The 25,794-nt window shown below is 44.8% G+C and overlaps 1 protein-coding gene across 1 annotated transcript in view; it reads right to left on the bottom strand.

Moving 5' to 3' along the window:
* The window catches only part of WWC3 (WWC family member 3), a 233,001-nt gene that overhangs the window by 42,149 nt on the left and 165,058 nt on the right, over positions 1 to 25,794 (bottom strand). The window contains 3 exon segments of the mRNA XM_075335493.1: positions 16,238 to 16,800; positions 17,439 to 17,528; positions 21,543 to 21,779. Coding sequence (XP_075191608.1) covers positions 16,238 to 16,800; positions 17,439 to 17,528; positions 21,543 to 21,779 — 890 coding nt within the window.

The following is a 25,794-nucleotide window of genomic DNA, read 5'->3' as shown; positions in this document are numbered from 1 at the left end:
GTTCCGGAATTTCTCCCTAAGGTGGTATCCCCCTTTCATCTCAATCAGGATATCACCTTACCTTCTTTTTGTCCTCATCCAGTTCACCAATGTGAAAAGGATTTGCACTTGTTAGATCTGGTGAGAGCACTCAGACTCTACATTTCTCGTACGGCGCCACTGCGCCGCTCGGATGCACTCTTTGTCCTTGTCGCTGGCCAGCGTAAAGGGTCACAGGCTTCCAAATCAACCCTGGCTCGGTGGATCAAGGAACCAATTCTCGAAGCTTACCGTTCTGCTGGGCTTCCGGTTCCCTCAGGGCTGAAGGCCCATTCTACCAGAGCCGTGGGTGCGTCCTGGGCTTTGAGGCACCAGGCTACGGCTCAGCAGGTGTGTCAGGCGGCTACCTGGTCGAGCCTGCACACTTTCACGAAACACTATCAGGTGCATACCTATGCTTCGGCGGATGCCAGCCTAGGTAGACGAGTCCTTCAGGCGGCGGTTGCCCACCTGTAGGAAGGGGCCGTTTTACGGCTCTATTATGAGGTGTTATTTTACCCACCCAGGGACTGCTTTTGGACGTCCCAATTGTCTGGGTCTCCCAATGGAGCGACAAAGAAGAAGGGAATTTTGTTTAGTTACCGTAAATTCCTTTTCTTCTAGCTCCAATTGGGAGACCCAGCACCCGCCCCTGTTTTTTTGTGTACACATGTTGTTCATGTTGAATGGTTTCAGTTCTCAGATATTCCTTCGGATTGAATTTACTTTAAACCAGTTTATAATTTTTTCCTCCTTCTTGCTTTTGCACCAAAACTGAGGAGCCCGTGGGAGCACGGGGGGTGTATAGGCAGAAGGGGAGGGGCTTTACACTTTTAGTGTAATATTTTGTGCGGCCTCCGGAGGCATAGCCTATACACCCAATTGTTTGGGTCTCCCAATTGGAGCTAGAAGAAAAGGAATTTACGGTAAGTAAACAAAATTCCCTTCTTTTTTTTTTATTATTTCATGAAATAATTAAAAAAAAAAAAAAAATGACGTGAGCTTCGCCTAATTTGTGTGTCCAGCCGGGTACAACTAGGCAGCTGGGGATTGGAATCCACAGTGCAAGGTGCCCATGCTTTCTGGGCACCCCCGCTGGAATTGCAGTCCGCAGCCACCCCAGAAAATGGCGTTTTCATAGAAGCGCCATCTTCTGGCGCTGTATCCAACTCTTCCAGCTGCCCTGATGCCGGGTGGCTCACTGGGTAATAATGGGGTTAGGGCTAAGGTTAGGGCCCTAAGCCCGAAATTCATGGTGTCACGCCAATATTAGACATGACCACCATGAATTTCTAGTAAAGATAAAAAAACCACAACACACAGAAAAATATTTTTATTAGAAATAAAACACAACACAATTAGTGACTCCATCTTTATTGAAATAAAGAACCCCCCCTCCGCAGTTATCCTGGGTCAAGGGTCCCGCGCCGTCCAATCCGGATCCAATATCATCTGATCGGTTTGCTGGAAGGCAAAGCGATCAGATTATGTGTCAGGATCAAGTGCCTGAATCACATCACACATCAGCTGATTGTATAAAAGCCGTTTATACAATCAGCAGATGCATCGGTGCAAAAGAAAAAAAAAAAAAATACTTACTTATGTGCTGATTACCGGCAGCTCCTAGAGCGAGTTTGATCACGTCCGATCGCTGCAGGAGCTGCCGGTAATCAGGGATGAAGTCTCCTGACGCATCTGCTGATAGGTTAAACCGGCCGGCTGCTGGCGTCACCCCGAGACTTACGATCAGCTGACGCGTCAGGTGACTGCGTCAGGTGATCCATCACCAGGTCCTGCATCCTGCAGGCATACGTACCCGGGGAGACTGCACACACCCGGAGCGGCGGTACCTGGAGGAGATGGGAGCGGGCATGGCACCGGGAGTCTGCAGACAGGTGAGTATGATTTTTTTTTTTCTACTGTTTACTTTTGATTTCGCAGCCGCTTCCACCTCCCGCCCGAACATGGCGCCGCACGGCAGCATACATGCACAGGACGGGAGGTGGAAGCAGCGGTGACGGTATCGGGAGGATTCACGCTTCTGTGTTTACTGACAGAAGGAATCCTCTTCCTGTACATGTCACTTTACTACCCACCTCCTGCGTTTATAGCTGCGTTTTTGGTCTTAGAAACGCACCAAAACGCAGCTATTTGCGTTTCTCATTGCGTTTTTCAACATCCCATTGCACTCAATGGATGAAAAGCGCAGTGAAAAACGCGGGAATAATTGACATGCTGCGTTTTTGTGGCACCACAAAAACGCAGCTGAAAAAAAACGCTGTGTGCAGACAGCAAAAATGAAAACTCAGACTTTGCTGGGGAAGCAAAGTCATGCAGTTTTCTGAGCAAAAACGCACCCGAAAACTGCGCAAAAACGACGCGAAAAACGCACTGTGTGAACTTACCCAAAAGGGTTTCTTAAGGTTCAGTCAGGACAGGATTGCTGCAGCCAATCAGTGCCTGTTTATTGTGGCTACAGTGATCATATATTGCTCTTCCCCACCAGAGGAGGAAGCCAAGAGACCGGCAAGAGCTCAGGAGTGGTATAGAGAAAAACTGGGGGTTTGGTAGGCGAGTATGTTTTTCTTTTTTGTATTTATATTATTTTTGGCTCACCATGGGCCAAGTACCTAATTATGATGGACAAAAAAGGCCAAAATGTATCCAATGTTGCCTACTGATGTATATTTTTGCAAGAATAAAGTAAGTTTTGTTATGGTAATGAGCAAATTAATGTGTATATGTATATTTTATATTTAATAGTAGTTATACTCAATTTCATGTGTACCCTACATTTTGATAAAAACTACGATGGATATATGGTGTATCACAACAGTGAATACACTCGTCAAATTTTGGTAAATATTTACGGTACTTATATTTTTTCAGGGGACAACACTGAAGATATGACACTTTGATACAACATAAAGTAGCTTGTGTACAGCCTGTATAACAGTGTAAATTTAGTGTGACCTCTAAATAACACACAGCCATTAATGTGTAAACCACTGACAACAAAAGTGAGTACACCCCCTAAGTGAAAATGTCCAAATTGTGTATAAAGTGTCAATATTTCACTTGTAAAGCGCCATGGAATAAATGGCGCAATAATAATAAATAATAATAATATTTTGTGTAGCCACCTATTATTTTCAGGCACTGCCTTCACTCTCTTGGGCATGGAGTTCACTAGAGCTTCACAGGAGTCACTGGATCCTCCTGCACTCCTCCATGACAACATCATGGAGCTGGTGGATGTTAGTGAACTTATGCTCCTCCACCTTCTGTTTGATTATGTCCTACAGATTATTAATAGGGTTTAGGTCTGGAGACATGCTCGGCCAGTCGAGCACCTTTACTGTCAGCTTCTTTAGCAATGCAGTGGCCATCCTGGAGGTTTGTTTGGGGTCATTATTATGTTGGAAGATTGCTCTGTGACCCAGTTTCCGAAGGGATCAAACTCTGCTTCAGTAGGTCACAGTACATGTTGGTATTTATGGTTCCCTCAATCAACTGTAGCTCCCCACAGCCGGCAGCACTCATACAGCCCCAAACAATGAAACTCCCACCACCATACTTGACTGTAGTCAAGACACACTTGTCTTTGTACTACTCACCTGGTTGCCACCACACACACTTGACACCAAATGAACCAAATAACTTTATCTTGGTCTCATTAGACCACAGGACTTGGTTCCAGTAATCCACGTACTTAGTCTGCTTGTGTTCAGCAATCTGTTTGTAGGCTTTCTTGTGCATCATCTTTAGAAGAGACTTCCTTCTGGGATGACAGCCATGCAGAACAATTTAATGCAGTGTGCAGCCTATGGTCTTGAGCATAGGCTGACCCCCCCACCCCCACCCCTTTAACCTCTGCAGCAATGTTGGCAGGCAGCACTAATAAGACACTGAGCATGTGCACCCAACTTCTTTGGTTGACCAGTGCGAGACTTGTTCTAAACAAAACTTGTCTTGTTAAACCCGCTCTGTATGCTCTTGGCACAGCTCACCTTCAGAACGTAGGCAATCTTCTTTTAGCCCAAGTCATTTTTATATGGAGCAACAAATATTTTTCAGGTGCTCTGACAATTCTTTGCCATGAGGTGCCATGTTGAACTTCCATCCAGTGACCAGTATTAGAAAGTGTGTGATCAATAATAACAAATTTCACACACTTGCTCCCCATTCACACCTAAAACCTTGTAACGTTAATGAGTCACATGATACTGGGGAGGGAAAATGACTATTTAGACACAATTAGGCCATTTTCACTTAAGTATTTACTCAGTTTTGTTGCCTGTGTGTTGGTCCAGCCTGTTGCTCTTGTCTGCCTGTATCCAGTTCTTTGTCTGATGAAGTTCTTGAACCCGTCCTGTCTGTATTCCTGGACCCGTCCTGCCGGTGTTACTGAGTCCGCTGCTGTGGCCTGGTACCAGCCTGAACCCTGCACTAGATCCCATTTAAAGCTTGAAGTCCATAGTTCTGTCTGAAGTCTGGTGTCCTGCCTGAGTCCGATGTCCTATGCCTGATGACCTTGTGCCTTCTAGTACCTGCCCTCCTGTGTCCAGTACCTGCTTGTACTGGTGTTCCTGTTTCCATCCAGTCCATAGTTCCCCTTTTGTCCTGCTGTAACCTAGCTCTGCTTAGCTGCCAGAGTCCCGGACACTACACTGGGACTGGGACCTGGCGTCTACTGGTAGCCAAGCCCATCCTCATCATCAGAGGCTCTGGTGAATACCAGGTAGGCGCTTGGTTAAGCCCCTCCCACGTCAGTGTAAGCCCCCTGTGGTCTAGTGGGTCCACTGCCACTCGCAACCATGAGTGTTACAACAGATAAAAAGGGGAGAATTTGACCTTATGTTTGCATTGTGGGTCTGTGTGTGTTACACTAAGTATGGAGAAGAAAGAAAGGAGAAAGGAACAATGTGTGGACGTAAGAACCAATATTGTTGAAAAATATGAATGATCTCAAGGTTACAAGTCCATCTCCAAAGATAATGATGTTCCTTTGTCCACGGTGTGCAACATAATCAAGAAATTTACAACCCAAGACACTGTAGATAATCTCTATGGACAAAGATGGCAGAGAAAAATGGATTAAAGGTTGCAACGCAAGATAGTCCGGATGGTGGATAAGTAGCCCCAATCAAGTTCCAAAGAAATTCAAGCTGTTCTGCGGGTTCAGAGTGCATCAGTGTCTGCAAGAACTATCCCTCAATATTTGAATGAAATGAAATGCTATGGCAGGAGGCCCAGGAGGATTCCACTGCTGACACAGAGATAAAAAAGATAAACTACAGTTTGCCAAAATGTACATGAGAAAGCCAAAATCCTTCTGGGAAAGCGTCATGTTGACAGATAAGACCAATATAGAGTTTTTTGGTACAGCACATCATTCTACTGTTTACCAAAAATAGAATGAGGTTACAAAAAAAACAATACAGTACCTGCAGTCAGATATAGTGGAGGTTCAAAGATGTTTGGGAGTTGTTTTGCTGCCACTGGCTGTGGGTGTCTTGATTGTGGGCAATGCATCATGAAATCTGAAGATTAGCAAAAGGATTTTGGGTCTCAATGTCAGAAAGCTGGGTTTGTTCCCTAGGTCATGGGTCTTATAGCAGGACAATGACCCCAAACAAACTTTAAGAAGCACCAAAATAACTCATGGAACAAGTGCTGGAGAGTACTGAAGGTGCTGGTAAGGAGTCAAGATCAAAATCCCATTGAACAACTGTGGAGAGATCTTAAAGTTGCTGTTGAGAGAAGGCACCCTTCAAACATGAGAAACCTGGAGCAATTTGCAAAGAAAGAACGGTCCAAAATTTTAGTTGGGAGGCGTAAGAAGCTTGTTGATGGTTATAGGAAGCGATTGATTGCAGTTATTTATTGCAAAGGGTGTGGAACCAAATATTAAGTTGAGGGTGCAAACAGTTTTTTCCAGCCTATTTTTGGGTTTTGTGTGAAATTATGTTCAATTTGCCTTTTTCTGTTTTTATTTTGTTGATCCAAAACAAAGTAAATAAACTTGTGCATTTCAAAACCGGTGTAATTGAAATTACGGTAGTTTTTGCGAGAAAACCTTCTTTTTCTTGAACAATTACAAGTGTTTAAACACTTTCGGCCATGATTGCAGGTGTGGCCTTTAGAGTAGGGTGACAAGAAGTAAGCCTTCTTTTATGAAGTAAAACATCCAAGCCTGGCTATAATTTGTAAAAATCTACATCAAGTCTGACAAAAACATGTGGGAAAATGTGTTCTGATCCAAAGAAACCAAGGTTGAAGTTTTAGCCATAATTCCAAAAAGGTATATTTGGTGCAATGCCAACACTGTGTATAACCCAAAGATCACCATACTCACAGTTAAGTACGGTGGAGGCAGCATTAGGCTCTGTTGCTGTTTTTCAGCAGGTTAACTTAGCGCTTTAGTCAAAGTGGAGAGAATTATGGACAGTTGGAAATAGTCAACTTTGCAAGCAAAATCTTCAGGTCTCTGCTAAAAAAGCTGAAGATGATGATACATTTTTCCTTTACAACGCTGCTAAGCATTCCTTCAAGTCAATAATACTATGGCTTTGGCAGAGGAAAATCAAAGTTTAGCAATGGCCCTGCCAGAGCCCAGACCGGAGTCCAATTAAAAATCTGAGGGTAGACCTGAAGAGGGGTGTAACACAGGAAATGCCCCCGCACCCCGCAATTTAACAGGCTTGGAGCAATATGGCAAGGAATAGTGGACAAAGATTAATAATTATAGATGTGACATTCTGATAGACTCCCACCCAAAAAGACCGAATGCTGTCATAAGTTCTAAGGGCACTTAAATAATACTGTATATGGTTTAAGGGTATGCATATTTATGCAACCACATTATTTTAGTTCTTTATTTTTCTTTTTCCACTCAAAGATTTCAGTTTCTTTTTCAAAAGATTGGTCCAGATAATGAGTGATATTAGTGGAAAAAGGTTCTGAAATTATTCTTCTTCGTATGTTTTTTTTTTTTTAAAGGACAAGAACCTGCTTCCATTGATAACTAAACTAGGTTGGCAAATACAATGTTCAATTGCCCTTTATGGCTCCTCTTTGCCTCTCCATGCTGGTGCTGCCCCACCTCTTGATGGACAGTGCAGCGCAGAGGTTATGTTATGCAGCAGGGTCTCTGTCTTCATTGACAATCAGTTCCTTTTAAATAAAAGCTTCTTGCAATGTACTGTAGATAAAATTGAAAGGTGGTCTTCAATATCTTAGGCTTTAGAACATAGATATTTGTTTTTAGGCCGGGGTCACACGGGGAACTACTGCGATGCTCGCATGACATTCGGCTCGCGCTGGCAGCACAGCAGGAGCCGAGTGTCATGCTAGTATCCCTGCAACTGCGGTCCGACTGTGCGAGTGGACCTCAGCTGCAGGGGGGCAATTCGGCTCTGAGGAGGGGCGGGCCGGCACGGAGGAGGGGAGGGATTTATTTCCCTCTCTCCTCTGTTACCGGCTATTGCGATTCTCGCTCTGCACGCACGGTACACTGGTGTACCGTGAGTGCAGTGCGATTTTTCTCTCGCCCTATTCACTTGAATGGGTGCGAGAGAAAAGAGTCTCGCATTACAATCGCAGCATGCTGCGATTGTTTTCTCGGTCCGATTAGGGCTGAAAAAATAATCGCTCATGTGCGCTGACACAGGCTACAATTGGTCCAAGTGGAATGCGATTTTTTATCGCACTCCACTCGCACTGATTTTCTCGCCGTGTGGATTAGGCCTTATAGTGTCACTTTCCAATTTTAACTTTTCAGCTGTAGTCCACGAGAACATTGTGAGTTGCATGCTCGGTGCACTGCTTTGTCCCGCAGCTGTCACTTCATGCAGCCCAGGTCTAAAAGCATCTTAGATGATCATTTACCATCAAAAATAGGAAATTGGGCAAACACAAAACCACCATATCTGGCCACCATTAATGAGACAGAGGGTAGTAAGAATGTAAATAGTGATGCAATCGCCTTACTAAAGTGAACGAGAACACAATCGTTAAAAGTACAGACAGCACCAGTAGAGAGATAAAATCTCCTGTATTCTTCATATAGTCAAGGCCAAAAGTATTGGCACCCTTGAAACTGTTCCAGAAAATTAAATATTTCTCCCAGAAAATTATTGCAATCACATGTTTCTAACAAAATATATGTAATTGCAATCATTTTTTGAGAGAAAAGCTTCACTCTCTGGAACTATTTCAAGGGTGGCAACACTTTTGGCCATGACTGTATGCCCGGCCTTTGAACAGGGTGACAAAATGGAAGCATTCTCTTACAAAGTATAAGATCCAAGTCTGGCTATAATTTGCAGAAATCTACATCAAGTCTGCCAAAAACACGTGGGGGAAAAAAGTTATGGTCCGATGAGAACATGGTCTTATCAAATTTATGAAGGTGATCGGCCTGAGGAATGTGTTATTTGCTCCTCAGGGATCACTCCAACCATTCAGCCAGGTATGTTTATTTAGGGTGTGATCTATTTGATGTATTCAGCCCCAGGCTGCTCATAGTATCCTTTGGTATAAGTCATCTTTTTCCTGGTTTGGTTTACAAGTTTGAAGGTAGTAATTGTGCAACATCTACTGGAGGTTGGCATTATATTTGGTCAATATATGTGGTGGTAATTTTTCATTTTAAGACATATACATAGTGCATAACCATTCCAGTTCCTACATATATCTGTCAAAGGAAGGTAGCAAGAATGTCTGTATTGTAAAAATTATGTAAAACACTTTAAGTAGACTGTACCGAGCATGTAAATTTCCCCTATCAGTAGGAAAGAGATATTCAACTACTAAGACCCCACCGATACAGAGAGAGGTAGACGGAATGGATTGTGCATGTAAAGATTGAGCATTTGCATGTGATCTATTCATTATTTAGGAACTTGTTGGAGATAGCCTAGACAGGCCTGAACCAGGAATTTCAGGGCCCCATACACCAGTAAAGGTCGTAATGCCCCGATGGCGGCACTAAGCCGTTGTCCGGCAGTTCCACTGACAATGAATGGAAAAGAGGTGCACATGATCGATCACCACTCTATTCGGATGAGATACTGCAAAGATTTACAGATCAGTTAATGGCTCAGTAGGTGTTCCAGGGGTAGGAACCTCAGTGATCTGCAAAGTACCCTAAGAATAGGTGATTGTTTGCTACTTTAGTACAAACCCTTTAATATTAAACTTACTGCATATTCTCTTTCAATTTAAATGGGTTGTCTGACCTCAAGATACAAGTATGCAGTTTCTCTATGTGACTGTACACCTATGAACCCTGAGAGCGTGCAGTGTGCATGCTGTCAGGATTCTCAGTGCCACCTCTGGGAGCAGGTGGTCATGTGACTGCATGTATGTGATTTGCATACTTCCGGCCACATTCTGACTAGATGTATCTGGTCTCCCTCAATTCACTTGTATTGCTTGCTGTGGGGCGTCACAAGCTTTGCGACTACAGACTTGTACCCCGAGGCCAGACAATTCTTTTTAACACTAGAAGTCCCAGAGAGGGGTCATTTAACATTTCTACCATTGGAACCCTATGGAGCTCGAAATTTCTGGGACTTCTAGTGTTACAGGGTCAACCTTCGCCCTATCTGAATAGAGTTGACGTCCAGTATGAAGACGTCCATTCTATTCATTTTCAATATTGTACACAATTATTATTTATTTATAGAGCACCTTTAATTCCATGGTGCTGTACATGAGAAGGGTGTTACAAAATACATATACAAGTTACAGTAGACAGACTAGTACAGAGGGAAGAGGGCCCTACCCTTGCGAGCTTACATTCTATATGGGGAGGAGACAGTAGGTGGGGTGTCGATTGGGCGGCAGCTCCGCGCGGTGGTCGGGCGGCAGCTCCGCGCGGTGGTCGGGCGGCAGCTCCGCGCGGTGGTCGGGCGGCAGCTCCGCGCGGTGGTCGGGCGGCAGCTCCGCGCGGTGGTCGGGCGGCAGCTCCGCGCGGTGGTCGGGCGGCAGCTCCGCGCGGTGGTCGGGCGGCAGCTCCGCGCGGTGGTCGGGCGGCAGCTCCGCGCGGTGGTCGGGCGGCAGCTCCGCGCGGTGGTCGGGCGGCAGCTCCGCGCGGTGGTCGGGCGGCAGTGAGTTCATTGTATATTGTAGGCATTTCTGAACAGGTGGGTTTTCAGGCAGCGAGTTCCAGGAGACTGGGGATGCTCGGGAGAAGTCTTGGAGTCGGTTGCGTGAGGAGCGAATGAGAGAGGAGAGAAGGAGATCTTGGGAGAACCGGAGATGACGTGTTGGAGTTTAGTGGGAGATTAGTTCGGAGATATACGGCGGAGAGAGATTATGCACAGCTTTGTAGGTCAGTGTCAGTAGTTTGAATTGGATACGGTGGAGAATTGGGAGCCAATGGAGGGATTTGCAGAGGGGAGAAGCGGGGTGGTATTGAGGAGAGAGGTGGATCAGTCGGGCAGCAGAGTTAAAGATGGACTGGAGAGGGGCAAGCGTGTTGGCAGGGAGGCCACAGAGGAGGATGTTACAGTAGTCGAGGCGGGAGATTATGAGGGCATGCACTAGCATTTTAGTAGATTGCAAATTGAGGAAAGGGCAGATTCTGGAAATATTTTTGAGTTGAAGACGGCAGGAGGTGGTGAGGGATTGGATGTGTGGTATGAAGGATAAGGCAGAGTCAAAGGTCACTCCGAGGCAGCGAACTTTGGGTACTGGCGAGAGCATGGTGTTATTTATTGTAATAGATAGATCAGGTGGAGCGTGTAGGTGAGACGGAGAAAAGATGATTAGTTCAGTTTTGGCCACATTGTGCTTTAGGAAGCGAGAGGAGAAGGAGGAGGATATAGCAGATAGACATTTCGGGATTTTGGACAGCAGAGATGTGGCATCTGGGCCAGAGAGGTAGATCTGGGTGTCGTCGGCATATAGGTGGTATTGGAAGCCATGGGACTTTATGAGTTGTCCCAGGCCAAATGTGTAGATAGAAAAAAGTAAGGGTCCTAGGACAGAGCCTTGAGGGACGCCAACAGAGAGATGGCGGGACGAAGAGGTTGTGTGAGAGTGGGAGACACTGAAAGTGCGATTTGAAAGGTATGAAGAGATCCAAGAGAGGGCAAGATCTCTGACACCAAGGGAAGAGAGGGTCTGTAATAGGAGGGAGTGGTCAACGGTATCGAAGGCTGAGGACAGGTCTAGAAGTAGGAGTATAGAGAAGTGCTTGTTAGCTTTGGCAGTAAGTCATTTCGTAATTTTAGTCAGGGCAGTTTCAGTAGAATGATGTGGACGGAAGCCGGACTGTAGGTTGTCAAAGAGAGTGTTAGAGGAGAGGTGGGAGGAAAGTTCAGCATGGACATGCTGTTCCAGAAGTTTTGAGGCAAGTGGGAGTAGTGATATGGGCCGATAGCTGGTAGTAGAGGTTGGATCGAGGGAAGGTTTCTTTAGGATAGGTGTGACTGTTGCATGTTTAAAGGCCGAGGGGAAGGTACCAGTCGTTAAAGATAGGTTGAAGAGATGGGTTAAGGCTGGAATAAGGATGGTGGTGAGGTTGAGGAGGAGGTGGGATGGCATGGGATCAAGTGTGCAGGTGGTGAGGTGCGCTTTTGAGAGAAGACGTGCAAGCTCTCCTTTGGTGATGGTGGGGAGGAAGTTTATGGGAGAGGGGCAGTGGTCAGTTGTATTAAGGAGTTGTGGTGGCTGAGCAGAGAAGACTTGCCTTATTAGGTCGATTTTTTCTTGGAAATAAGTGGCAAAGTCTTCTGCAGAAATGAGGGAGGTTGGAGGGGGCAGTGGTGGGCGAAGGAGGGAGTTGAAAGTGTTGAATAACTGTTTGGGGTTGTGTGTTAGAGAGGATATGAGGTTTCTGAAGTAATCGTGTTTAGCGGATGTGAGGACTGAACGAAATGTGTGAATTGCATTTTTGAATGTGGTGAAGTCTTCCTGGGAGTACGTTTTCTTCCACCGCCGCTCTGCAGCCCTAGACCTTTGCCGACCTTTTTTAGTGAGGTTGTTGTGCCAGGGCTGTCTATTGATTTGTCTCACTCTGCCATGCACAAGGGAAGCGACTGAATCAATAGCTGATGTGAGAGTGGTGTTGTAGAAAATGGTGGCACTGTGTGTCGTGGAGGAACGGTATGGAGGACAGTGGAAGGATAGAGTCGGCGAGGGTGTGCATGTTGAGGTGTGCAAGGTTTTTGCGGGGATGTGCTAGGTGCTGGACAGGGGGGGGCAGGTGAGAAGGACAGGGCTGAAAAGGTCAGAAGATGGTGGTCAGATAGGGGGAGGGGGGAAGTTGTGAGGTCAGAAAGGGAACAGAGGCGGGTGAAGATAAGGTCTAGTGTGTGTCCATCTTTGTGGGTGGCAGAGGTGGACCACTGAGTTAAGCCAAAAGAGGAAGCAAGGGAGAGGAGTTTGGAAGCAGCTGATTGGCGAGTGTCAGTGGAGATGTTGAAGTCAACCATGATGATGATGGGAATGTCAGCAGAGAGAAAGTGTAGAAGCCAGGCAGAGAAGTGGTCGATGAAGGCAGTGGTAGCGCCCGGGGGTCTGTATATGACAGCCACTTGGAGGTTAGAGGGAGAATAGATTCGGACAGAGTGCACTTCAAAGGAAGGCAGGACAAGGGAGGGTAGAGGTGGGATTGTGGTGAAGCTGCAGTTGTTAGAAAGAAGGAGGCCCATTCCTCCACCTTGTCTATTGCCAGGGCGAGGAGTGTGGGAGAAGTGAAGGCCACCGTAGCATAGTGCAGCTGGGGAGGCAGAGTTGGAGGGTGTCAGCCATGTTTCGGTGATGCCCAGAAAGGATAGATTGCTGGAGGTAAAGAGATCATGAATGATGTGCAGTTTATTACACACTGAACGGGCATTCCAAAACGCTCCAGAGAGAGGGGGCGGCGGAGTGGGTGAGAGGGGAATGGTTTTTATGTTTGATAGATTGCGGTAGTTACTAGTATGTGGAGAGTGGTTGGTGGGTTATAAAGAGGGGTGTACCATCTGTGGGGGGCCAGGATTGGGGGCTATATCACCAGCAGTGAGAATGACTTCAATGAATTCACATGCACATCAGCTCCATTACGACAGAGACCTGCTAATGAGATCAGGGGGGCCCGTTAGTTGGACCGCCAGGGATTAGAGGTGTAACGATCACGGTCATAGATTGCAACTGGGTAAGGATGGTTGACCTCGGGGAAATCAACATCCAACACCGCGGAGACACCATCACGTGTTTCTCAACGCAGTGACACTAGAACAAGGCCCCCTGGCAAAATATGCAAAACAAGAATGCACCATCACATGTTTCTCAACGCTGGCAGGAAACTAGCCAGGTCTTTCACCGGAAAGGAAAAAAAAACACAGGAAGGGCAGTCTCCAGTCAAGAAAACCGCCTATACCAAAACATGGTATCCATCCACAGACACCTGGTTTCAGGGTATTTGCCCCTCATCAGTGTGGAGTAGGAAACTGGCTAGTGGGAGCAACACTGCCAGCGTTGAGAAACATGTGATGGTGTCTCCACGACATTCTTGTTTTGCATAGATTGCAACTGGGACCATGAAATACATTAAATTACGTAACGCTAAGCACTCTATAACAGTGACTACAAGCCATCAAAATTGTATGATTTAATGCTGGGTCTGTGAAGGATTTGGGGCTTTAGATCTATAAAGCTTCTGATCTCTCGAAAACAATTATACAATTAATGAAAACTGATTTCTAAAATCCTAAAGTGAGCCCTTACATACAGCATTCTAGAATACTGTATGTAAGAGCTCAGGCCACTCTGTAGAACGTAAAAACACCTTTAATATTCTCTCCTAGGAGGCGGTCTGGTCCGACGGATGTCGCTGGCCTTCATCTGGCGCCTCCTCCATCTTGTGCAATTGCCATCCTCCTGCCCAGCTCAGTGTCCATGACATGTCCTGAGTCATCTACACAGAGGCCTCCGTTGCACTCCTGTGCATGCACACTTTGGTCTGCCCAGCTCAGGGCAGTTCAAAGTACTGTAGTGCGCATGCACGGGCTGTCTTTGACCTTTTCTTGCGCCTGCGCATTACAGTACTTTGCTCTGCCCTCAGCCAGGCAGAGCAAAGTACTGTAATGCACAGGAGCGCAATGGGGGCCTTTGTGTCAATGCATCAAAATGCGTCATGCACACAGCGCTGGGCAGGACGGTGATCGGACAAGATGGAGGAGGCACCAGACTGAGACCAGCAACACTCATTGGACCTGACCTAGGTGAGTATAATAAATGTCTTTTTTATGTTATACAGAGCGGCCTGGGCTTTTATATACAGTATTCTGGAATGCTGTTTATAAGGGGTAACTGATTGTCACCGCAGCTCATAAAAGGGAAAAACATGGTGATAGGTTCCCCTTAAACCAAAAAGGAGCCTACAAGAAGTATAACTAATAACCTACACACTTCCCCTTTTTTGCATTGATTACAAATTTTGCCTGCACAAAATGAAATGTGAAAACAGCAAAACAATGTGAAGTTTGAACAGCGCCTTATTGACTGCAAAAAAAGATTGTCCACTGTGCCAGATTTTTCTTTTTTTTTTTTTTCCCTTCACAGATTTTCCTCCTATTCTGGAAAGTGCCACTACCCTCATAAATTGCACAGGTCCTGGAAAAAGGACAAATTTGGGTGCATAACATTTTTGTGGCTTTTTTTTTTTTTTTAGATTTCATGAGCTCTCCCCTTATGTTTTTAAAAAAATGATTGCTGATGGAGAAACATGAGATCAAATTTGTTTATCAAACTCTTCCAGTTGAAAAACCATCCGATTTATGGAGGAGGTTGATGAACCTGTCTGATCACCTGCTCCTCCATCAGCAGCCATTTTATGCAGTCTGTAATATTTACAGTGCCTTGCGAAAGTATTCGGCTCCCTTGAATTTTTCAACCTTTTCCTACATTTCAGGCTTCAAAGAAAGATAAAAATGTTAATGTTATGGTGAAGAATCAACAAGTTGGACACAATTGTGAAGTTAAACGAAATTTATTGCTTATTTTAAACTTTTTTAAAAAATAAATAACTGAACATTGAGGCATGCAATATTATTCATCTCCTTTAAGTTAATACTTTGTAGCGCCACCTTTTGCTGCGATTACAGCTGCAAGTCTCTTGGGGTATGTGTCTATCAGTTTTGTACATCGAGAGACTGAAATCCTTGCCCATTTTTCCTTTGCAAACAGCTGGAGCTGAGTGAGGTTGGATGGAGAGCGTTTGTGACCAGCAGTTTTTAGTTCTTTCCACAGACTCTCGATTGGATTCAGGTCTGGACTTTAACTTGGCCATTCTAACACCTGGATATGTTTATTTGTGAACCATTCCATTGTAGATTTTGCTTTATGTTTGGGATCATTGTCTTGTTGGAAGACAAATCTCCCTCCCAGTCTCAGGTCTTGTGCAGACTCCAACAGGTTTTCTTCAAGAATGGTCCTGTATTTGGCTCTATTCACCTTTCCATCAATTTTAACCATCTTCCCTGTCCCTGCTAAAGAAAAGCAGGCCCAAACCATGATTCTGCCACCACCATGTTTGAGGGTGATGAGATGTGTTGCTTTTACGCCAAATATATCGTTTGGCATTGTGCCCAAATAGTTCGATTTTGCTTTCATCTGACCAGAGCACCTTCTTCCACATGTTTGGTGTGTCTCCCAAAGCAATAAATTTCGTTCAACTTCACAATTGTGTGCCACTTGTTGCTGATTCTTCACCATAACATTAAAATTATCATCTTTATGTTTGAAGCCTGAAATGTGGGAAAAGGTTGAAAAATTCAAGAGGGCCGAATACTTTCGCAAGGCACTGTATATATTAGTAAGTATCATCCAATCACATCCCCAACGCTTTTGCTACAAAAATACAAAGTAGACAAACCCTAAAAATAATAGTGCGCAAATATATAGTACAAATCCAGTATATATAAGAGAATGTGCCTTTAAAAACCTGGGATTTGCAAGTATCACAGTGTAAAAAAAGTTTATCTCACCTTACAAAACACTGATTGGTGTTGGAGTGTGAGAAGAATGAACAGATATTGATTTCAAGAACTTTTTGGAAGGAGATATTAGCCGGAGTAACTGGAGAGCATGCACTATGATAGGTGAAATAACGGTTACGATAGTACTATTTTGTAAGGGCAGGATGGATCTTACGACTACACTTCCGACTGATAATTGTAGTCAGTGACATCCATATACATTCACGCATGGCACAAACACATACCTGTTCTCATTTGAAGACTTGCAAATTGTGCTCCCCCTTCTCTGAGACTTCTTTCTGCATGACAGCCTGGCATGTTAGAAGACGTCCCCTGAGTCTCTTCATCAGCTAGGGAGGGACCGTGCACTCTTATAATTTCCAAAGCCCCTATTATTTCCTCCAAACCCTCTGACATTTGGGCCAGTGGGGAATCTCGTGAAGCAGAAAGAAAGGGAGTGTCCAAAGGGGAGCTCGGAGGTGACAACGAAGACAACGATGAACGTGATGACAGAGAGGCTAATGACTGGGGGGTGTCCATTGACATCTTGTGTTTGCTGAGGTTGCAGAGTCCGGCTGTCTCAGAGTACTGACTGTCTCTACAGACAGTGTCTAATGGAATCATATCAAAGCGCATATGCTGAGAAAAGTCCGAATGAGATTCAGGCTTCTCGTAATGTGGAAGGCCGTAAATGTCTGTAAAGCTTATAGAGCTGAGGGAACCTCGACTTGATGCTAGAGATCCTCGACTTGAGGCCAAAGAGCCACGACTGCTGCCAGAAGACATGGTAAGGTTGCTGGCGGACAAGCTGCAAAATAAACATGTCCAACAAATTACATGTTAGTGCGCAAAGCTTACATTCATACAAAGAAACGCAGAAAATGAAACCACACAAGCCACGGGTAAGGGCCCATGACAGCACGATTTTGTTTATACAATGATGCATTAAGTGGATGCCATACAGCTGCATCCGTCATCCATAAATTATTATTACAATCATTTATCGGATCGGTCAGGTAGCAATAATCCATCTAATGGATCCCATATTGGTCTATAACTAATGAATGCCACTTTTAGGGATCCGTCACTGGCTCTGTTTAACATAGCAGTAAAAAAGTCAGGGGTACTTGTACAGCTCATGGAAGCAAAAAAGGAACATACATTTTTAGATATGGTTGTGGCATAATTGGTTCCTTCTAAGAAGCAGTTCTAGAATATGAATAATAAACTGTTCCTCCAAAGTATAAAAAAAAAAATAAATAAATAAAATCCCACTTTACTCTCATATATAGGTACCGTGATAAGAAGGACAATATATCTACACAAAAGTTATCATAGGCTCGTAACATGGCAAGTTCCACTATTTGCTGGGTGAAAATGAGAAAGTAGCAATATGTAATATCAGGATTCTGGTGATGTACTGTGGGTTTGTGGGTTGGTACCTGCCTTTTAATTTGAGTATGGAGATAAGACGTCAGACGAGTAGCTTCTTCAAGATGCTTTAAGAGGCAGTTTCTTTTCTCTTGCAGCAATAACCTGCAATAATAAGAGGCAATGATATAATTCTAGTTAAAGAGTAACTAAACGTTTGCAAAAAAAGTTCTATATTTTATTGTCCCTTTAACTGTGTATAAAAGTTTGTTTTCTATTGAATCCGTACTGCGCTCTATGCACGTGATAAGGCAGGAGCGGTTATCTCCAAAGCTGCACTCTACACAGGAGTCTTTTGAGCAAACGTGGGCTCTCCGCAACCGGACCCTCAAAGCTAGGAAGCAAATAGAGACAGAAAAATCTAACAACTTTCTCCAAACATTTAGGCTTTATTGCTGTACAGCTAAAAGTTCTACCTTATGCCCTAAACCCCCGGATTACACAGGGTTTATGCAGTGCTTCTAGGGCGGGAAATCTACCTTTCGGGGATTCAGAAGAAATCCTGGATGGAGACCGATTGCAATGATACAAATGGAGTTCAAATGTGTTTTTTGTTTTTTGTATGGTGGCTATTTTTTTAAAGCAGGCATCAGAAAATAATATACTAGGTTTTTGTGGCCATCAAAAAAGGAGGTTACAATCAGGTAAAAGAACCTGGACGCAAACACTGCCTAAGCCCAATGTGAACAGGGTGTAAAACTGATGCTCCCTACTTAACATAGTAACTCCCCACCTCTCCACTCATCCGTCTCCAAAAAGAGAATACCATCAGCTCATGGCCTTATGACCTATGAGGCATAGGTATGAATTCTTTCTGAAGAAGGATAGCACATGTCCAAAAATGTGAAGTCAGCATGGATCTTCAGAAACTGCTCTGATCATGTGCCGTTCTCCTGTATTGAGGATTGGGAGTGATCGGGGATGCAGCGGGTAACAGAGGTTAGACCACCTAGCTTAACTTAACTATGTTGGTAAGATAAAATATTACTTGATAATGGCAATGCATAGTCTAGAGACAGGGCTTTCATAGATTTTCATATTTCTGCTATGAAAATGTTATGCATCATCTGTTTCATACAGTCTTCTAGTGGTTTGTTAGATTGTGCATTTGGTAGCATCCAAACATATACCCCTGGGATAGATGATGCACTTCTTTCTGTGCATGGTGAGAAGGAATTGATGACTGACCCCTGACTACCCGGAGAGGCACAAGAGAGGTCAGCCTAGCAACAGACTGTTTTGGATCCTCCTCGTAGAATACACATGATCCATTATGGGATTCGACTCGTGCTGCCAATCCTGCAGTTTCACATAACACATGTCCAGAAAACAATTTGTTCTCCTAAACCAACAGTTTAACACTCTTCTGTGGAAGATAAATCACCTACTTATTGCAATCCAGTGTTAGGAAAACATTTCAGTACCAGAATCCTCGGCTTGAAAATGTCAAATTAAAGTTTGTGTTGAAATATTCTATCTATGGTTTCAGCATACCGCATTTGCATCCATTTAACTGTACTATACCATAGGAAAAGTAAGCAGTAAAACATTTTGGGGGCAATTTCAGGGTCTTCTTTTTTAGTCAGAAGCAGAGCTGCAGTAGAGATGTATAGCTACTGCTCATCCATATGTTACAAAATCTGCTCATTCAAATTTGAGAAGAAGACTTAAGGGGGCTTTATACGTAGCGACATTACTAGCGATGTTGCTCGTGAAAGCACCCGCCCCCATCGTTTGTGTGTCAAGGGCAAATCGCTGCCCGTGGCACACAATATCACTAGGAGCTGTCACACATACTTACCTTCCTAACGGCGTCGCTGTGGCCGGCGAAACGCCTCTTTTCTAAGGGGGCGGTTCGTGCGGCGTCACCGCGACGTCATACAGCAGGCGTCTAATAGAAGCGGAGGGGCGGAGAGCAGCCGCATGGAAGTCACGCCCACCTCGTTGCCGGAGGACACATGTACGGTGTTGTTCGTCGTTCCTGGGGTGTCACACATAGCAACGTGTGCTGCCTCAGGAACGACGAACAACCTGCATCCAGAACAAGGAACGACATTTGGGAAATGGACGACATGTCATCAATCAATGATTTGGTGAGTATTTTGCATCGTTAGCGGTCGTTCGTACATGTCACATGCAACGACGTCGCTAACGAGGCCGGATGTGCATCACAGATTCCGTGACCCCCAACGACATCTCGTTAGCGATGTCACTGCGTGTAACGGGGCCTTGAATCCTAAAAGCACCACTCCATTGCTTTATTTCACTGCTGAAGTGGTCCTTTAAATCCACGTCCCTTAACTCCTGTTTCATACTCACTCCCCCGGCAGCTTCACCTTTTGTCACCACCACTCCTGTCAGGAATTTGTGACCTGCCGGCTGCTCCAATATTTAATGTAGAGCAACAGAGTTCACAAATTAATTCTAGTCTATGAGAGTATCAAACAAATCTGGACTTAAGGCCCATTTACACACAACGATATCGCTAACGAGATATCGTCGGGGTCAGGGTGTTGGTGACGCACATCCGGCCTCGTTAGCGATGTCATTATGTGGGACACCTTTTTCCGATCAGTAACGATCACAAAAAGGTGTCAAATCGTTCGTCGTGTACACGTCGTTCATTTTTAAAAAATAGTTCCTCGTTTGGAACGCAGGTTGTTTGTCGTTCCTGCGGTAGCACACATCGCTATGTGTGACACCGCAGGAATGAGGAACAACATCGTACCTGCAGCTGCCGGCAATGAGGAATGAAGGAGGTGGGCGGGATGTTCCGGCCGCTCATCTCCGCCCCTCCGCTTCTATTAGGAGGCCGCTTAGCGACGCCTCACGAACCTCCCCCTTAAAGGAGAGATTGTTCGTCGGTCACAGTGATGTCGGTGAACAGGTAATTGCGTGTGACGCTGCCGTAGCGATATTGTTCGCTACGGTAGCAATCACCCCGTGACGCGCCACCGACATGGGCAGGTGCTATCGCTCGTGACATCGCTAGCGATGTCGCAGCGTGTAAAGCCCGCTTAAGGGCTGTGAACTCGAAACGCGTAGACCAGGTGTCTTCTCCCTGATCCCTTCTTATTATATTTTTTTTTTGTTTTTTATTACTGGAATAAACGTATTGTTTTACAATACTTATCTATTTGCTGCAGATGTTGGATTTCTTCTATTTGATACTAACATTACCTGGAGCCTCCATATTAATTAAGGCATTTTCCAAACATGCTGACCGAATACTACTACTTTTCTCCTTCATTTTAGTCTACAAGAGCATTGTTTTGGCTCTCATAGACTTGTATTGAACACTTGTGACGTAACTTCTAACTTCCATACAGTCAGAAGTTATGGGCACAAGATGGTCTGCAGGACTGGAAAAATGCCAAGAAAAGGTGAAGCCACTTGAGGGTGAATATAAGACAGCAGGCAGGGGAATTAAATTTAAAGCACCACTCCAGCGCTGAAATAAAAATATGCTGGAGTGGAGCTTTAAACAACATTGAACAATTTATTACCACAATCATTATGGGGAGCTTTTATAAAGACATTAATTGAATCAATGATTCCAAGCAGCAACAGTACAGATATTATTGACTTATTATATGGTTTAGCTGATTCTCCATAATTTTGGTAGCAAGAATATGGATGTACTACATGCCATTCTGCAGTCAGATGTTCTACCCGTTTTTTTTTTTTCTTGCCCACTTTGGTCTATGGAGTTATTCACATGTCTGGGTTTTTCTGTACACCAAGCACAAAGAAATATCCACTTTTGAGCTGAGTCATGGATCAAAATGACTCATAAGTCTATAGTTCCGTGAAAATCGTGGACAGCTCACAGATGGCATCCGTGTACAATCCGTGTACAATCCGTGTGTCGTCCCGGATTCAAATTGCAATGGTAGGAGAAGCTTTTCAGATTAAATTCTTTTCATACAAGAAAATCACTGACGAAACATTGGTGGTAAAAACTGAAACATGGACCGAACACTGATTGAAATCAGATCAAAAGAACTTTACGTACAAGAAAAAACACTGATGTCTGAAGAAGGTCCTATAAGGAGTCATTACTGCTATGCCTGTAATAAATCTCACAATATCTTTTATCTGGTAAGAACCGCTACAAACCTTTCAGTAACTCCAGCAGTGGAGCAGGCCCTCTGGACCTCCTCAGCCAATCGTCTTTTCTCCTGTTCTAATCTTGCCACTTCTTCAGGAGTTCGCCTCTGCTGGCTGATGAGCTGCAGGTCTTGGAGGAGGGCTTCCTTCTCCTTGATGAGCTGGAGATGATCCCTGTCCGCTTCAGCCATTCCTGGCCAGGTTTCATTATCCAACAGGGCCAGCTGGTGTTGTATGCTGGAAACTCTGATGGTTAAATACATACTAGGTAATTAGCAAGACAATCTAAAATGACCAGTAACATTCTTATAGAGTTACATAAAAAGAAAAGCCACAAGTCTTCATCACAGCTGGTCTGGTTTGTTAGAATGACTAACATCAAAATATGGCTTTTAATATTATTGCTGTAGTAGAAAAACTCCAATAGAAGTCCCTAATAATTTACAATGAAAACGCAGAGCTTTCCAAGATGTTTCCTTAAAGGGGTTGTCCGGCCTAAATCCACAAGTCCGCAGTTACGCTTTGTGACTGCAGATTGGTGAATCCTCACATCGCATGTCCTGCGCACGCACAGCGAAGATGCACTTATATCAGAGCTGGGGATAGTAGGCACATGGCGATAAGTATACTACTGCCCACATTCCAACTAGATGGGTACAACCTCGCTGGATGCACTTGCACCCCTCTAGTCGGATTCAGGCTGGGAGTATACCTATCGCATACTTGCAGCCACGTGACCGCAGCGACAGCAGACTTATGGCTTAACACCGGACAACCCTTTTAAGGTATGATCACTGGGACCCTCAATCATCCTAAGAGCAAGGGTGCTTGGTTCCTGTTGGAGAACATATGCAGAAACATTGTGAGGGTGTACTTTTTTCCTCTTTGTTGTCTCAAGTTAAAGTATTATGAACATTTTTTTAAAAAAAAATTCCATGCAGTGAATAAACTAAACTTGTTACTTTATACTTTTCTGAGACCTAAATGCCAATGGTATTTATATGGTTAATTTTTTAAAAAACATGGAAACTTTATATTGATTCTGAGATCTTCATATCATATATAACTATGTTCTTCCTGACTCTATAGAAGGTTTGTTCATTGCTTTTCTAATGGACCCTCACTAACAAGAATATAGTAATTTTTTGGGTCTCATTGTTGGTCAAAGCTCAAGACAAAATTAACCATGGAAGTTTTCATTTTTTTATTTCACTTTTGTTTTACTTTTCCTAAGATCGCAAACTTTTTAATTATTCCAACAACAAAGCCACAAGTGATTGTTTTTTTGCAAAACAAGCCGTAGTTTTTCAATAACACCATATATTTTGCTATAAAAAAGAAAGGGAACAAAAAATATAAGTGGGCTGAAATGGTGGGAAAAAAAGGCAGTTCCGCTATGGTTTTTGGGGGTTTTGTTTCTAGGTGTTCTTTGTTTAATTCAAATGATCTAGAAACACGATTGTCCAAGTAAGTGAGGTTTGAATTTTTATTAGGACTTGAACCTGTGATTGATCACTTGTACTTTATACTGCAATATGACAGTATAAATAGAACAGCATATAGGAAAGATCACAACTCCTATGGAGCTCAGTCTGTGGCTAGACTTCACAAGTCTACCACAATAGTAGTAACAGGGGTCTCCAGTAATCATGGTAACCCATCAATGTCCCCCAACTGACTCCAACGGGGTCAATGTGTGTGAGAATATGCAATCGCTCCATTTCAACACCACTGTATCTAAATTTAACAGCGGCATCTAAATAGTTTATCCTAGAAGCTCAAGCCATGGCTATTAAAGACAGATGCAGGCTAAGTAATATAGCCAACATCTACCTTATGTGGAATGGCCTCAGCTCCAGATATCCCTCCACAATTGCAGACCCTGCCAACGACCTTTATTCCCATCCTAATATGAGGAAATGTCAAACATTGATCAGAACATATCTCCTAAAAACGTACCATATTGAAATAAGCAAAAATAAGTCAGGCATGTTACTAAACCAAGTCTGATCAGCTACATTGGATTTTTTTTTTTTCCACAGTGATGATGAGGCTCCTCATAGACTCATGTTGGACAACTGTGTCATGGCGGCATTATGAGTTACTAGAACAGAGTTGAACATACGGTACTTCTCGTGTTGCCAGATAGAAGAGCCAAAAAATAATGCCTATCTTGCTTTTACAGATTAAAGCTCAGTACATATTGCTTTTGATGGAGCAGTATTTGGAAATCTAAAGTACCGTATTTTTCGCTTTATAAGACGCACTTTTCCTCCCCAAATTTTGGGAGGAAAATGGGGGGTGCGTCTTATAAAGCGGTAGCGGGGGGGGGGGGGGTCCTGTCTGAAGCGATCGGGCGGGTGCCTGTGGCTGCATGCAAGCGGCCGGGTACCTGTACTTGCATGCAGCGGCAGCCGGGTACCCGTGGCTGTGTGCGGGCGGCAGCGGGTGCTGTGTGGGGTCGGCAGCCAGGTACCTGTGCTTGCATGCGGTGGCAGACGGGTACCCATGGCTGTGTGCGGGCGGCAGCCGGGTGCTGTGTGCGAGCGGCAGTCGGGTGACCGTGCAGGTACCCGGCTGCCGCCCTCACACAGTCACCCATCTGCCGCCCGCACACAGCCATGGGTACCCGGCTGCCACCGCACGCAAGCACAGGTACCCGGCGGCTTGTACGCAGAGTGGGCGGGCAGCCTGCTGGCTGCCACTCTGTGCATGCGGGGCGGGCGGCTGTGCAGCTTACCAGTTGTCCGCGGTCCCACTTTCAAATGATGGCGCCGGTGGAGCTCTTGGATGAGAGCTCCATCTGCGCACGCGCTGCTCCGGGAGTCAGCGCGTGCGCAGATGGAGCCCTTGGATGAGAGCTCCATCTGCGCATGCGTCGCTCCGGGCGCCATTACTTGAATCGGGACCGCGGACACACTCCACCACTGAGCCGTCGCCGCCGCTCCCACCACTGAGCCGCCGCCGCCGCCGCTGCCACCACTGAACCGGGACCGCGGACACACGCCACCACTGAGCAGTCCCTGCCGCTGCCACCACTGAGCAGTTGCCGCCGCTCCCACCACTGAGCCGCCGCCGCCGCCGCTGCCACCACTGAACCGGGACCGCGGACACTCACTGCACCGGCCTGCTGCACGGCTCTCATGCCACGGCTGCTGCCGCCACCACGGACCCCACGGATCCTGCCACCGCGGACACCACCGCGCCTGCAACCACGGACGCCACGGCACCTGCAACCACGGACCCCGCTGCCACTGACCTGCCGCGCCTGCCAGCACAACCTGTGCCTCCTGTGACCCCGCTTCACCACCACTGCTGCCCCCCTCCGGTAAGAGAACATCGGAGTATAAGACGGACCCCATTTTTCTTTTTTTTACCTTTTTTTATGTCTAAGTTTGGGGTGCGTCTTATATTCCGGTGCGTCTTATAAAGCGAAAAATACGGTATATGGTGGTACAGGACGGCCATGTGCACATGTTGAGTATTTGGTCTTTTTTTACTTTAGTATTTGTAGTCCAAACCAGAAGTGGAACAATTAGAGGAAAAGTATAACAGACACAAGTCACCACTTCTCCATTTATTACCCACTCCTGGTTTCGGCTTACAAATACTGCAGGTAAAGAACTTACCAAATACTCAACATGTGCACAGGGGCTTTTAAGGTCCCATGTACTTGAAACTAAGCCCAGTTGAAAAAAAAACCCAAATTATAGCCAAATAAATAAACCTTTCAGCCAACTACCTTGTTCTAAAAACCAATAAAACAGTAGCAAACACGTATTACATTATTGGACTATACTGCAAAATAATACATGGAAGATTAGCTTCAAGGTAGCAAAGACTTGAGTATACAGAGAGCTTTTATTGCAGTAGTCAGGGTAAAGGAAAAGGGTGTAATTTTACATCAGAAATAGCGCTAATTGATTGGTCCTTTAAATTGCGCTAAGATGCAATACCCGACTAAGCCTGTGACTAAGAGTGGCACTATTTAAAAATAAAAAAGTGTAAATAATAAAAATTCCTCTTAATGAAAATCTAAATTCATTAAACTGTAAAGTGTGTAATTTATTAATGATGTAATTTGCCTTTAATTAAAGCATTATTAAATAACACAATACATCCACTCTCCTCTTTGGCTATTCAGTATGAGACAAGCAGCCAAGAGTAAAGCAAAGTATGCTGATACTTCTCAATTTCCACAGGAGAAATGACATTACATATGGCCAGGAAAAAACCTCTCCCAAAAGAAAAGAAATCTAAC

Source organism: Anomaloglossus baeobatrachus, chromosome 2, assembly GCF_048569485.1.
Source record: "Anomaloglossus baeobatrachus isolate aAnoBae1 chromosome 2, aAnoBae1.hap1, whole genome shotgun sequence".
Classification (NCBI taxonomy): Eukaryota; Metazoa; Chordata; class Amphibia; order Anura; family Aromobatidae; genus Anomaloglossus; species Anomaloglossus baeobatrachus.
This window is presented reverse-complemented; position numbering and strand designations above follow the sequence as displayed.